Source organism: Dermacentor silvarum, chromosome 8 (assembly GCF_013339745.2).
Source record: "Dermacentor silvarum isolate Dsil-2018 chromosome 8, BIME_Dsil_1.4, whole genome shotgun sequence".
Classification (NCBI taxonomy): domain Eukaryota; kingdom Metazoa; phylum Arthropoda; class Arachnida; order Ixodida; family Ixodidae; genus Dermacentor; species Dermacentor silvarum.
The window spans coordinates 4,885,171-4,900,560 of NC_051161.1; the positions used below are offsets into that span (position 1 = coordinate 4,885,171).

The 15,390-nt window shown below is 45.4% G+C and overlaps 2 protein-coding genes across 3 annotated transcripts in view; both read right to left on the bottom strand.

Annotated features, from left to right (window-relative positions):
• Positions 1-3,509: 3,509 nt before the first annotated feature.
• Positions 3,510-4,596, bottom strand: LOC125947439 (nuclear receptor 2C2-associated protein-like). The gene is made up of 4 exons (XM_049672153.1): positions 4,388-4,596; positions 4,110-4,200; positions 3,807-3,981; positions 3,510-3,713 (listed from the first exon to the last, which is right to left on the bottom strand). The coding sequence occupies exons 1-4, from the start codon at positions 4,420-4,422 to the stop codon at positions 3,589-3,591; spliced, it is 426 nt and encodes a 141-aa protein (XP_049528110.1). The 5' UTR covers positions 4,423-4,596; the 3' UTR covers positions 3,510-3,588.
• Positions 4,597-10,633: 6,037 nt separating this feature from the next.
• Positions 10,634-15,390, bottom strand: part of LOC119460539 (suppressor of tumorigenicity 7 protein homolog) — a 56,080-nt gene continuing 51,323 nt past the window's right edge. For both annotated transcript variants that reach the window (XM_037721466.2, XM_037721464.1), the window contains 2 exons: positions 15,045-15,159; positions 10,634-11,457 (listed from right to left, as the gene is read on the bottom strand). In XM_037721466.2, the coding sequence (XP_037577394.1) occupies positions 10,802-11,457; positions 15,045-15,159 (771 nt within the window). In that variant the 3' untranslated portion in view covers positions 10,634-10,801. The remainder of the gene's footprint in view (positions 11,458-15,044; positions 15,160-15,390) is intronic.

The following is a 15,390-nucleotide window of genomic DNA, read 5'->3' on the forward strand; positions in this document are numbered from 1 at the left end:
TCTGTTGCTGATATCTCTGTAGTTCCTGGTTAAATGCACGCTCTGGTGCCATTCTGGTTTGGTTTTTCTTTTATGATGGCGGCATATTTTGTTCCCCTTGCTTCTTTCTCCGCATGGGGCAAGGTACCCAGTGGCCCATGTTGCATACTCGGCAAGACAGCAGCAGCCAGTGCCCGTAAAGAGGGGGAAGACGCAGACAGATTGTTTTAAAGGACGTAACACAGCCAATATTAAGCAGTATGTATATACGCCCCAAATGCATGACGAAGTTTTACATATGTCTCTGACCAATGTGCAGATGTGCATATGTGCCATTGCTTTAGTAGGTTAAAAAGCACAAGGGCCAAAACAACAATTTCTGATAATCATACCTGCATTGGTTTAATCTATTAATATTTCAAAATATCATGCACTGCATCTGTCCAGTTCCTTGAAGTCATGTCTCTTATGCTGTCCCTGGCCAGTGCAATGCTTGATCCAGCTATCAAGGTGCCTTTCTTGTCCTGCTAGTTACCTCTCTGTATCCCCAGGTGGCAAATGGAGCTTGCATAGTCTTGTGCTGATCATAGCTACAGAGGTTTGATCTAACAAAGCATGAAGTCAACTTAAAAACTCATTTTATTCAATTAATTTGCATAAAGGTCTCAACTACCGTATCACTGTTGTGTGCTTAATAAACTCGCACATCCCCACAAAGGAGGGGGCATGGGATGAAGTCAAAAGTCTGACGAAATCTCGTCTGGTCAAATCACCATGAAATAATCATGGTGAAAAACAAAACAGATGCCAACCAAGGTGAAAAAGTATTTTAAAACTTTGCGTTTCAACCCCCACATGGGAGCCTTGTTCAAAATGAAGCGGTCAATGGGGCACTGCAGGGGGCATGCATAGATCAGGCTAAGATGATGGGGAAGCGGGAACCTGCCCCCCATCTCACCCCAAGTTCAGCCGGGCGCAGGCTACCACCCTGCGTCTGCTACAAACAAATACGTACCCTTCACTCGCCCGCCTCCACCTTATATTCCCTGAAGTTTAGAGTACCCCTAACTGCCGGTGCTGTGGCACTCACCCGGCTACGCTTCCGCATATGCTGTGGGAGTGCCCAGCACAGTGCACACACTGTGCTGGGCACTCCCACGCAACCACGACCTCACGCAACCACGACCCTCTCGTCGAGGTTGCGTGAGGCTCTGCGGAGCTCCGCCCTCGACGACCAAACCTGGGTGACCCAGCACGCCCGTGAGGCGGTGGCAAGGCAAGCCCTCGACGTCCCCTCATGGGAGGCTTAGGCCCGGCCATCATAAAGTGCTGGTTCTCCAATAAAAGTTTATTCCTCCTCCTCCTCCTCTCTAGAAATGGTCACTGCAGTGGATTGGCCTAGAGTCGGTTGGTAATAGTGAAGTACAAAGTGCTGTCCAGAAAGGTGCCATATGGCCGAGGCAACACTCAGAAAGCAATCGCCTTACTATACAAGATGACTGATCTTAACTGAACGATCCCAAAGCAGCAGCACAGGGGCTACAAGAAAAGCCCTTTTCTCCCATCAAAATGTAGCTACCACAGCTGGGCATTGAACTCGAGACCTCGTGCTCCACAGAAGAATGCCACAACCACTAAGCCAGAGCCGCAAGTACTTGATGAATATTTATTTTCCAGCTGTGCTCTTCTTCCTCTTTCGCATGCCCGACTCTGTTCTGTTCTCATGCCTCAAATTGCCACATATCCATAGCAAAAAATCTGTGAACTGCATGCTCTGCAGAAACAAAAAGAAAATGCCAATCTGCAAATTTGCAAGAACTGAAATTTGGGCAAGTTTGTACATATGTCTGTTTCCCTTAAAAGTGCAAGGAAAATGACTCGAGAGTCGTTGCTTTTCACATTTTTGCTTTCAGTTCTTGTCCACATTCATGTTTACTTTTATTTATTCATTTATTTATTTTTACACGTACCACGCATGAATGGCTTGTCAGGCTTGGATGGTATGCATCGCGAAATTGAATTGGATTGGATATTGTCTGTGGCTCTGACTCGGGTGCAGCGGTGTGATAATAAATGTTTTAAGTGTTTTAACATTCTGAGGGCGCACACTCTGCGATTAGTTTCTCGCTGTCATGTTTTTGCGACGGTGCATTAAAGGGGCCCTGGAACACTTTTTTAACATGGTATGAAGGCGTTGCCGATCTACAGAAGAGGCTCCTGTGAACATGCGAGACAAATATTACTGCACTGCATACAGCAGGGAATTTACAATCAACGAAAAATTGCTTGCCCTCGCTTTCACAAAGCCGTCATGCAACATCATCGAAAGCGGCTGGACCCACCAATGCTATTGGACAATTCTGTAATCGCGATAACATTCTTAGTAATACTATAATTGCTATTTTGAGTTTAATAAATTAAAGATATATGTTTGCAATCTCAAATGTTTGCACTGTGCGTAGCTGCCTCAGTTGGCATGGCCTCATGAAATTCGCGAGACGTCCTTTAATAGTGAGGCCATTCTATGATTAGTTAGAAAAGTGTTTCAGGGCCCCTTCAATAGCTGCGCCGGGAATAAGCTGTAGTTTGAAGTCATTTTCTCTCAAGCCGTCGTCTTCCTTGTGCTATTTCTGCAAGCAAATGGCCTTCTACTCCACAAGAAAGTGCATTAATTCTAGCCAGAAAACCTCTCTTAATGCACAAATAGTCCAGCAAAGGCATCACTAGTAAAATGATAATGGATATTGATAAGGTAAGCCATAATGACGGAAGCTACCGATCGTGCCTCACAGGGAAAAGTAGTTGATAGAAATTGAGAGAATGCAACACTTTTGAAGGAAAGTCTTACTAGTGCTCTTGTATGGTGGCAGACACAGGTGGACATGGCAGGTTTATTACACAACAGCATCTTGGGAATTGGCAGAATTGGTTTGCACTATGACATAAAGGAGTCTATGACCAGAACCAAATTCGAGAGCTAGCAAGCTGCAGGGATGATAGAGCTGGATTATGATAAAAAATGCCATGAACAAGTGCCAATTCTCGAGTGCGCCTCTCTGCATTGCACATTTTTGGTTCAAGTGAAGATGTGCTAGCTGCAGATGCTGGGGCTTCCCTCTTGAGCATGGTTTCATCATGAGCATGCCATGTCTACATTTTTGATGTCATAATACAACCAACCTCTTATTGAACACAAATTTCAAGAACAGCTATGCACCCATTTGCTTGCACACTGTATTGTGAGAAAGCTAGCTCACAATTATGGAGAGGGTGAATTATGTGGCTACCAAGCTGCAAACGGCGACCTACGTCATGATGAGGTAAAACTGAAATTTCTGGCTTGACCCAGGCTTGATAAGAGACACAATTTCTGTAATGTTACAACAAAATAAGAAATAGAAGTTCTGAAGAGATTTAATGGCCTTGGAGGCACAATATGATGTACATTGGTGATAAGCATGTCTTGTACACCCATGTATGTGTACGTCATCCTTTAGGCAATTGTGTATGTAATGATTAAAAGAATGGTGTTCATTTAATGTAGTTCTTTATTATGCACAACAGGTGCTAATCCAGCGAGTTGCTTACATAGTCAGTCTTGCAACAGAATTATGCATTCGATTTTCCCCCGGAAATCGCCAGATGATACAGTACGATCCGGCCAAACATGTCTGTGCTCGAGCGAAACACTATCCGCATCCTTTCCACCGGATTGTCCAGCTGCAAATTAAACTTTTGCTCTCGTCAAGGAAGCATCCCGGGAATTAAAGCATCACCTCCGAAAGAAATAAATAAATAATAAAAAAGTCCATGATAAGAAAAGGATATCTGCAACGCATTGCTATCTTCTGGGAATATACCAAAACACGTTGTCGCGCCGGTACTGGCAGAAGCTGCTTCGATCTGCACCTCTTTGCCAGCAAATCCACCTTGAAACTGAAGATGAATTTCGGAAGGCGCAACAGGTGCAGCAAAATCTAAACAGATCCACTGAGGTGTTCCCTGAAACGACTTTTTATGAGCAATGGTTTTTTCGCTGAAGCATTACTTCTTTATATATATATATATATATATATATATATATATATATATATATATACAAACAAAGCATGTAGGTACAGTATGTATACCTGGTCCGAGTTCCAACAGGTGTCTTGGTTTCCATCAGTGAGGTGCTTTTTTCCAAAGTTTGTAACATCTCTGTTGAGCACCGAGCTCACCCTGCAAGTAAGACGAGCGTTTTATTATTATTATTATTTTTTTTTTTTTTGTGCCTTGGCACCTGGCGAACAGAGAATCAAATTTGTTGCCACCTATCGTCCCAAGTGCCCGCCGCAATGCTTAGGCGCACGTGCGATTGTCAATTAGTAGTTAGAGAGGAAATAGAGCGCAAATATTAATGTCTTACCGAACGTTCGTATCTTTATCGATTAAGTTCGTCATCTCCCTGCATTTAAAACTGCCTGAGAGTCTGTGCACCCGGGAAATCAGAGTAAACAAGTACCGCGTATGAATGGCCTGAAACTTTTAGAATGCCTCCTCATAGAATAAAGACAACCTGCCCCGTGAGTAGAAGCAAGTGGTTCGTATGGACAGCATAGAATAAAGCAGCGCCTCCCTGGCTGGGGCGGCGCATGCTTTGCAGCAGGACCTACTAAACTCCAGTAAGTCGTGCTTTGCAGTGAGGCGCCCGATGTGGAAAAATACTGTGGCGGCGCTGCGATCGGAGGGAAATTGGGCGGCATCAAGGTCGCGCCATTGGAAACTGCTGGCGTACAGCTCGGCAGGGTCATTCGTACTACTTCGCGCGCTGATATTTGCGTTCAGACCGCTCAAATGGTGTTTATAATTGCATATGACATGTATTTATGCCTTAAAAATTTCTTGCTTTCTCTTCTTTATTTTATTTTTTAATGCCGCTCGGTGATGCGCGTGCATTGCGGCCGCAGTGTCGACTTTCATTCTACTACGTTATTGTACAGTTCCCTTTGGAGAACAAATATTTTTCTCGTTCTTCAAGCAGCATGTATCTCTCGTGCGTATTGTTGCGCATATATTTTTCCATCAGTAGGTCTTGCGAAACGCAGACGGAGAAACATATGTAACCTTCCTGCTTGCCGCTTCAAACAAGTAAAGCATATATTTGCCCCATCCGGCGTCTTGTACTCAGATTTACCGGAAGCATTGTAATAAATTAAAAAAAAAAAAACAGTAAACTGCAGCGCAACATTCCATTCAAGTTTCCGCCTTCCTCGCGTAACAGAATGCGGAGTCATTCTATGTGCTAATTTTTGGCCGTAAGCCGTACGTGGCAAAAATTTTCCAGTCAATACTTAAAAAAAAAAAAAAAAAAAAATGGAGGAAGGAAGAAAGAAAGCTGGCACGGTAGCCTGATTGTTTGCTACATAGTGGATACGGCGTTGGGCTGCTAAACTCCATGGAGCCCGCGGGTTCAATCCAGGTCGCGGTATTCGACGGGAGCGAAATGGAAAAACACTCGTATTTAGGTGCGCGTTAAAGAAGCCCAGATGGTGAAAACTAAACCTCATAATCATATCGTGCATGGTTTTGCCACATAAACCCAAGAATTTATTTAAAATAAACAAAGAGAGAAAAGCATATGTGGCTGCGTTTTTCGGCTTTTTTCTAGGGCTGTAAACAAAATAAATTATTCTCGAGTCTGATTTCCGAAAAAAAAAAAAAAAGATGTTACGCTTATCCTATATTTCATACATAAATGTAATGCCGTCCCCAAATGTATGACCGCTCAACTCAGCAGCTTAATTGTATATTATGAACGGCTGCTTTCAGTTATCTGGTGCACTATCATAACGACGTACATAATGAAACAATTAAAGGAACGGCATACCTCACATACACGCAGAGATATGTGCAGATCTGTTGCGTTCGTTGAAGTAAAGAAAAAGTGTGGTACCACAAGGGGCACCCAGTTTTAATGGGTTGCAAACATGGTGAGACTGTCAAAAAAAGTTTTCCTTGCCTGAATCAAGTTAGCAGATTTACAGGCTGCCCCCAAACGGGGGCGTATATATTGAATGACAGCTAGGAACTTGTTAAGCAGGACTTTTATTAACACCCGTGCGTTAATTCTCTCTGGAACTGCGCCTTTGCGCAACAGCCACGACACCCGCCCAGCAGCAAAATCATTCGGAATAACAGTCCTCATGCACTTGCATCGATCACTCACCTTTGAGACTGCAATGGTGCTGTTATGCATTACATTCGAACGGAAACGACTATATATATATATACATCATCAGTAATGGCTGGCCACTTAGAAAAAAAAAAAAAAAAAAAGAAAGGAAAAGGTTACCATATCACGAGTACTGTATACAATACCTTGCCAAACTCTGCTTCTTCCCACCTGAAGCACTGATTATGCGTTCCGGAGCCAAACGTGCAAGACTTTTCCGCTCACCTGTGCCGTTCGCGTGATCCACCGGCGAGTGAATCTTCGGCCGCATCCATATATATATATAGGATGATTTTGCCTGCTCTGAATATTATTTCTGCGAATGAGAGTATTACGTGCAGTATTCACTAATAATTAAGTGTGTTTGTTACTGCAAACACGTGCGCTTATTCCGGTCGGGAGTTCTCACTTTTTTCAATTAGTGCATTTAGAATATTTGTTATTTTTTCCCGTACACGTACATATATCGTGAATATATATGTCTATATACCCTGTAATTTAATTGCCTAGAAATACATTCGCCATTCGTCGCGCCACGCAATTAATAAACCTGGTTTATTTCACTCTCAAATTGTTTTTATCGATCATTGTCCCTGATCAATGTCCACCAACAAGAATCGCACGTAAAATGACACGATATCAGTAATAAAACGTTCTTACGTAGCTTCATGTTGCAGAGATACCGGTTAATTTTACAAGACAGTGGTAAAAACAGCAGTTCACTTCGCTAAAACTACATTTGGTACCGGCCGTCAAGAGTCATGGGCGCACCAATGCAACCAAAACATTAAAGAAATGCACTGCACAGACGTTCTGCGAGAAAAACTGGACGTCCGCCAGCGTCCGCGTAGCGAACGCGCGCTCGCTAGCAGACGACGCGCTTGACAACGACAGCAAAATTGAAGACGTCGCGTTGTGTAATCTATGCCTCATATATATATATGTTTGGCGAAATAGTGTAAACATAAAGTTGCAGTTGAAATAAAGCGCTATTCTAAGAGCGTACTATGCGCAATCGGCCTCGGCGCCCGCAGCGAAAGTACGTTGATTATGCCGCGGAGCGAGTCCCCGCCCCAATGGATGGATGGATGGATGGATGAGGCTGAACCCTTTAAACCGGGCGGTGGCTTACGCCACCTAGCCATGCCTATTAACATATTTTGTACTTTGTGGTGGGTGAAATTTCACCCCTGCCTTGATTTTATCCACCAATCAGATAACCTCTGTTTGGTTATTTCTACCCGCTTAAAGTCTATTTTGCCTTCACTGTCCCTAAACCCCAATGCTTTGAAAAAATCAGCCCCGTTGCCTTGCACTGTAGGGTTAAGCCCTTTACAGAAAAGTATGAGGTGTTCAGCCGTTTCCTCTTCTTCTCCACACGCACAGCACAACGTGTCTATACCTTGGTACTTGACTCGGTACATCTTAGTCCGCAATACTCCCGTCCTGGCTTCAAACAACAAAGAGCTTCCCCTAGAATTATCGTAGATATTTTAATTCTTTGGCAATTTCTTGCTTGAAAGTTCGGTATGTTCCCAGTGCTGATTTTGTCTGCATCCCTGTTTTCCACAGACCCCTCTCCGTTTCCTTAACCTTTTTCTTAACCGCTGTTTCCTGGTTTACACCCCTCCTGCAGTCCAAATATTTGATTGACAGTTTTCTGGTCAGCTTACTCCATTTTGTATCAACATTCCTCATGTACAAATAACTGAAAACTCTCCTTGCTCACCGCTTTTCTGCCATTTCTCTCAATCGCTCCTCAAATTCTATGTTGCTGCTGGCTTCCCTGCCCTCGAATGACGTCCATCCCATGTCACCCTGTACCCCCTGATTTGGTGTATTTCCGTGTGCTCCCAGATCCAGTCTACCTACCCCTCGCTGCTTAACTTCCAACCTTGCTCGAACCTCTGATCTCATGCACAGGACCGCATTGCCGAAAGTCAAACTAGGGACCATCACCCCTTTCCAAATCCCTCTCACCACTTCGTACCTATTGTAATTCCACAGTGCCCCATTTTTCATCACAGCTGCATTTCTGCTACCCTTAGCCGTCACATATTTTTCATGTTCCGTTAGGTACTCAGCCCCATTGTTTATCCACACTCCAAGATATTTGTACTTATCCACCACCTCCAGCGTAACCTCCTGTATCCTATGCTCGCTGCCCTGATTATCATTAAAAGTCATGACTGCCGATTTTTCTTTACTAAACTTCAAACCTAAGCTATCTCCCTCTTTACCACAGATGTCCATTAATCTCTGCAAGTCTTCCTTGCTGTCTGCCATAAGTACAATGTCATCCGCATACATCAGTCCTGGTAATGACTGTTTAATCCATTCTCCTTGCTTGAAATAGGAAAGGTTGAAGCCAAGTCCGCTCCTCTCTAATTTTTTCTCTAATCCTTGTAAATACAGCATGAACAGAATCCGATGGATGGATGGATGGATGGATGGATGGATGAGGCTGAACCCTTTAAATCGGGCGGTGGCATACGCCACCTAGCCATGACCATTAACATAATTTGTACTTTGTGGTGGGTGAAATTTCACCCCTGCCTTAATTTTATCCACCAATCAGATAACCTCTGCTTGGTTATTTCTACCCGCTTAAAGTCTATTTTGCCTTCACTGTCCCTAAACCCCAATGCTTTGAAAAAGCGAATTCGCTGCGAGCGAATTCAGTTCGCTCGCAGCGCCCTCGCACAATTTTTCCACACGCAGTGCCTCAGCGGGAGAGCGCCGTTCGGCCCACTAAGTATGACTTGATCGCACAGCAGCGCAGTGAACCCATCCAACACCTCCTAAAAATTCAAGTGTTGACCCATCTCGCCGTAGAGTTTCTCAGTGTGAAACTCTATGCATCTCGCCATGGATACGGTGGCTACGCGGTGGCTACCATGGAGGAGGGAACTATAAACCGAAACACGACACACTTGTTTAAACAACGTCACAATCACGTGGCCACAACTTTGACGTCACTTCCGCGCGTGGCAGGAGCGTTTTGGCCAGGCATTTCGCTACACCACCGTAATTTCGCTTCTACCACGCGCGTGTCAGCAGCTATCGCCTTTTTCCTTCCTCCATGGTGCAGTGCCTAGAATACATTTCTAGGCATAGAGTTTCTCACTATAACACAATAAAGTGAGAAACTCTATGCCTCCTTTACTAGATGCCTGCCGCGTCGCTCGTTTTCCCTTTGGAGTGGAGATTACCGTAAATCAGGGTATTCGCCATAGAGTTAATATACCGACTCAGTCAGTTTATTAACTCTATGGTAGTCGCGGAAAGACAGCGCTCGCTGCCAACCCTACTTCCTGTTGCGGAGGAAGTGACGATTATGAGGCTGGCACGCGCTCGACCAATAGCTTGACGAGAGACCGCGGGTCCTGCCTCCGGGATTGCAACAAACGCCGCTGTAATTTCGGAGGCAGGGTCACAATGATTTAGGTTTGGAGCGGCCGCCGTAGCTAGCGCTCGCAGCCGCCCCCGAAAATTTTAAAGAAAGAAACGTCATAGAGTTTCTCACTAATTTCTCACTAATATAGTGAGAAACTCTATGATAAACGTAGCATGTGCTCAATCTGGTGAGGATAGACTGGTTAGTGCAGTGTCTCCACTTGAACAAAGCGAGTGGGAAAGGGCAGAGAAGAGGGTTCCAGTAGCACGTCGACAGGTCCTGATGGCATCCCAATTATGTTAATAAAGACATTTGGCCCAAAATCTAAGAAAGCATTAAGAGGTAGTGAGCAAAATGATAATGGACGGTAAAGCCCCCCGACGGGTGGAGACTAAGCAGGATGAACATGATATATAAGGGAAAGAGGGACAAAGTCAACATAAACAACTACCGTCCCATAACAGTGACGTCAGTGGTTTACAGGGTGGTGATGCAGATTATAAAGGACAGACTGCAGGCATGGGTGGAGAGCGAGGATCGAGATTCTGGGGGAACTACAAAATGGGTTCCGGAAGTGTACTCTCCTCTTTTGTTATTGTTATTCTACCATGTGTTGCAGTGTTTTATGCTTATCTTGGTACTGCTGAAGCCCGGCCGTACAAGGCGAGCAAAAGGGAGTTGGCTGTCAAGCCTAAGCCTTACCCACAAAGGCGGCTTGAGAGAACCTTAGACTACAAACTCCATGACATAGCGAGATTGAATTTGATTCGATACCATTTGTGGCTCTGGTTCAGTATAGATCACGTCACACAATGTATGCAGACGGTGCTGTGGTTATGCCAGGGTAAGTCACCGTACCGATGCCGCACATACGAAGGCCGCACTAGGATGACTTTACCCAAGATCATATTGAGCTTGCCCATACCGATGCTGTGCGAAACAGACCTTGGCCCTGTACGGCTGTGCGCCGATCATTTTTTGTCCAATGCTCCTCAAGTGTATGCCATAATGGTCTGACGATGTAACACACGCAAACGCACAGCTTTGGTTGACTAGGCATTTCTTTATGGATTAATTACAGCCTCGAGCAAACCCGCAGAGAATGGGAAGTGTCCACTTGGCTGCGCACACACATGCATACACATAATGGGATGGGGTCTGCCATGGCTACTATGAGCACAAATGGGCGGTGAGATGAGGCATATGCAACGTCAGATCCGTGACAGCTGCTGAAGCAAGCTGGATGGCAGGAGTGCTTCCAGCTTGTCCAGCACATAGCCCAGGGGCAAAGCGAGCCACGCCAAAAGCGTGCGTGCTGCCAGACCCACGGGCTCCGGATACTGGTGTGTCAGCAGGGCCAGCAGGGCCGTCAGGGAGCACAGTCCTGCTGTGAAGAGGATGAAGAATGGCAGCTCCTTCTTCGGATACACAGAGAGTTCGTGAAAGGGTGGCAGGAGCTCACGGTCTGTTGCCTCTGTGCAGCCCGGGTATGGATAGAAGAGCTGTCCTCGCTCCAGGGGGTACGGCAGCATCCGGAATGTCCCCTCCCAGGACCAGTGCAGTAAGTTGAGAGCCCCCTCAACCCGCTTCCAGTGGCGCAAATGAAAAAACGCATACGCAAGCGCCTCAGAGTCGCCACGCTTGAGAAGGTGCTCGGGTGGCAAGATGAGGCTCTTGGCTTCCAACAGGTACTTGGGTACATGCGGGTTGAACTCAACGGCTCGATGCACAGCCTCTACTGCATTCAGCTCGGGGCCTGTCAAGCCTCGACGTGCAGCAGCCTCTGTCGAGAACTTGTCAGCTACACCACGTGCTTTGAGCAAAGCAGCTGTGTAGCAGATGCTCGCTGACTTGGGTAGGTTGATGTCTGCACAGAGCATTAAGTAAACATCTATAAGAACTATTTCACTAGGCTCAGGATGTCAGCATATTTATGAGATAATTTTCTTGTTGACTCACTACCAGACCTATCAGGCACAAAGTAACTTGCACAGTGCTTCAGTCAGGACAACACACGGTGCTCGAAATTTGTTTAAACCCAATATAAAATTGCTATTTGCTAAACTGCACTTTCCTTTCAACAAATACGAAAAAGGAACTTCTCACTGTTGAGCAAAATAAAAGTGATACAAAAATGAGCCGACAAGCTCGAGACAGATTTCTGTTTCTAAAATCGTGAGCATTGCTTGCTTGAGCCACGCACCATCAGAATTGGAGGACGCTTAAACTTCGCCTTTAAGAGTGGAATGTGACAGCATTCAAAGATCCCTGGCTGCTTATCAGGCTTTTTTTTCGTATATTCAAATTACAATCAGACGCGATCACTTCTGTAGGATGTGGTAAAGTCTTACTTTATGATTTTCCTGATGAATTTGACTTTGAGAAATTAAATTTTATTCCCTAACGCCTTGCGCCAGCGAAGGGCCTGCGCGGTCGGGGTGGTTTGGGATGATTTTTAGCCGCCACCGACGCCGGATTTTCTGCGACATGGCGCCTAATACGGCGATCATATGTTTTCACTAACAGGCTGAAGCCTAAAGGGCAATTGACTGCAACAATAGTTAACTTGGTCTAAATTGGTTATAAATGAGTTTATACTATTGAAGCAATCTTACCAAGGCTGCAGGGCTGGTATAATTGTCTGATTTTCTTACTAAGGATTTTTTAAATGGCACCTAAGCAGATAGCGCGTCAGCACCTGGCACCTACGTGCTGACGCGCGTTCCGACGGACAATAATAAAGTTTTACCATACCATACCATATCTAAGCAGATAACACGTACACCTAGTGGTTAGCAGATATGACAAATTTTCAGTGCATCGCGGCTGTGCCAAGGAGTTGTGCTGGCTCTTTGTGTGTCACTTCTGGCGAGCGGTAATGGCAATGCTTTTTTTTTTCAGTTTGAGTATCAAACGTTTTTGTTTTGGCTAGCTTTTCGTGATGCATTCACTTGTGATTGAAGCGTAACATTTTGCAAGGAGGCTGCTCTTTATCTACACTATCTGAAACTAGGCTCAAGATTTCGTTGCGGTTGGTCTTCAAGGGGTTGACAATAGATTTTCTTTAAAGCAAAACAAGCCTTACAATGTACAGCACCGCTACCATAGAGGTTACATTAGAAAAATAATCAAAATAAAAAGCCAGGTGAACATTTTATTGTGATGGCAATTATATGAATACTCCAAGCAAACTTTTTTCATCGTCATCATCGCAGTGAGGTTTCGTATACATTTAGGTATGTATATGCATGCTATATGCCATGTCATGCTATATGACATGCGGTATATGCTGGTTATACTGGCACAAAATTCTATAACTAAAGTAGTTCATACCAGGTCTTACATTCTTGGCAAAATTATTCTTCAGAATTTCAGAATTGCAGCCCACAAACAAATGCCGTGAAAAAAAAAAAAAAACACACACACACAGACAGCGCATGCCTTTTATCTTAAAGAACATTGGTCCAGGAAAGAGGTTTGAAACATACCCGATAGGGAAAAGTCGTGATAAAGTTGCTAAGAAAGACTTTGGTTTTAATTAGTAAACACAAATGAAATCGTTCGATGGCAGCATTTGTCCGATGGCAGCAACAGAGGAATCCTAGCACAACAGCAGTTTTTACTTAGCCAGCTTATGCTGACTTCAATTCATACTGCCACTATAGCTACTTTGTGTAATATTCTCTTAGGCTGAAACTATGATATTTTTGACAATAAGTTTTCTATTTGTGGTCACATTCGAGTTTCTTTAGCCCTATGCCAGGAATAGTGACAAGTAAGCATGACAGTGACTGTGCACTGGCATAAAAGAGCATGTAAAAGGAAGTGAAGCCCTAACCACATACCGTATAGACCACTTATAACGTAACCGCTTATAGTGCAGGACCAGTTTCTCTGTGTCCCAGTTGCTTCAAATCGGCATCGAGCAACGCCACGATCCTTTGTTACGAGCCCTCATCAACTGGCTGGCATCAACGCCTGGCGATGCCTCTCTCCGGATGTTTCTCCTCAAGGAGGGGACATTATACTGCCGTAATTTTGATCCCCACAGCCCTGACCTTCTGCTCGTCATTCCATCACACCTGCATTCAACTGACTTCCGCCAACTTGACGACGCTCCCTTGGCTGGGCACTTGGGCGTCTCGCACACATAGGACAGTGTACGCCGTCGCTTCTTTTAGCCGGGTCTTGCCCGCTCCGTGCAGAGTTACGTTGGCGCTTGTGAGCCCTGTCAGCGCCGGAAGAAGCCCTCTGCGCTTCCAGCTGGATGTCTCCAGCCAATCGACGTCCCGCCCGAACCCTTTTTCCGTGTTGGTCTCGACCTTCTAGGGCTGTTGCCTCTCTCGGGCTCCGGAAATAAATGGGTCGCCATCGCTACCGATTACGCTACGCGGTACGCAATCACAAGAGCACTCCCGACAAGTTGCACTACTGACGTCGCTGACTTTCTACTCTACGACATCATTTTAGTGCACGGTGCTCCACACCAATTACTAACTGACCGTGGCCGTAGCTTTCTCTCAGCAGTCGTCGAAGACATCCTCCGCTCCTGCTCAACAAAGCACAAATTCAGCACGTCCTACCACCCGCAGACCAACGGCCTCACGGAGCGCCTCAACCGGACCATCACCGACATGCTTTCGAAGTACGTTGTGGCTGACCACCAGGACTGGAATCTTCATTTACCATTTCGGACCTTCGCGCGTATAATTCATTATGTCACGACTCCACCAGCTATTCTCCCTTCTATCTCCTATACGACCGAGAACCAGCGTTGCCCTTGGACACCTTGCTGCCTTCGCCCGCACGTTCAGCCACTGAATACGCTCGTGACGCGATCGCATGTGCCGACCACGCGCGGTAGCTCGCCCATACCTGTCTCGAGGCCTCACAGGAGCATCAGAGACGCCTCTATGATTGCCACTATCGTGACGTGCACTTGTCTCCGAGTTCTCTGGTGCTTCTCTGGTCACCCATCCGCCCTGTGGGACTTTCTCAAAAGCTGCTGTTGCGTTACACTGGTCCATACCGTGTGGTGCGACAAGTGACCAATGTCGCATATGACATCATCCATACTGATCCCTCAGCATCGTCGTCAGCTGCAAGTGACATTGTTCACGTAGCGAGACTTACGCCATATCACACACCTTTCACCGTGGATGTGTAGCTTAAGCACCGGGACGGTGCTTCTACTGCCGGGGGTGATGATACGAAACAGCCGCCAGTGTGGCTGCACTGAAGAGAAGGAAGACGACCACGTGTTCCCGCTTGATATAGCGTCGCCATCTTGGCCTCCAATGCTTCCGTGTAAATAAATTGTAAATAGCCTTGGGTATCAGCTACACGTAACATTATTGTGTTTCTATCATTTTAAAGCACAACCTTTTAATTTCTGACAGAACTTCATAAGACATCCTAGTCAGTTGTTGAACTGAATAAGATGCATGAACTTGCCATCATATTTGGCGAGAACAGCTTGAACATCCGCATAGGCCTGGAGCTCCAGAAGAGCTTCGATGAGATTCTCATGGATGTTGAAGAGGTTCATACTGGGAAACTCCTTCATCAGCTGCAACAAAGACAATAACTTGCTGTGAACATCAATGCATAGGTCTCACTTGGTGATAAACTCAGCATTCAGGATGTTATACATTCTGGATTAATATATGAGCCATTACAGTGTGGACAGATTCCTCCAGAGACAAACCGGAGAAGTGCCAATGTCAAACCCTTTAGATTAGATGCAATTATTAAATATTACATATGATGTAAAGATTCATGGTTATGAAATATTCAGTGC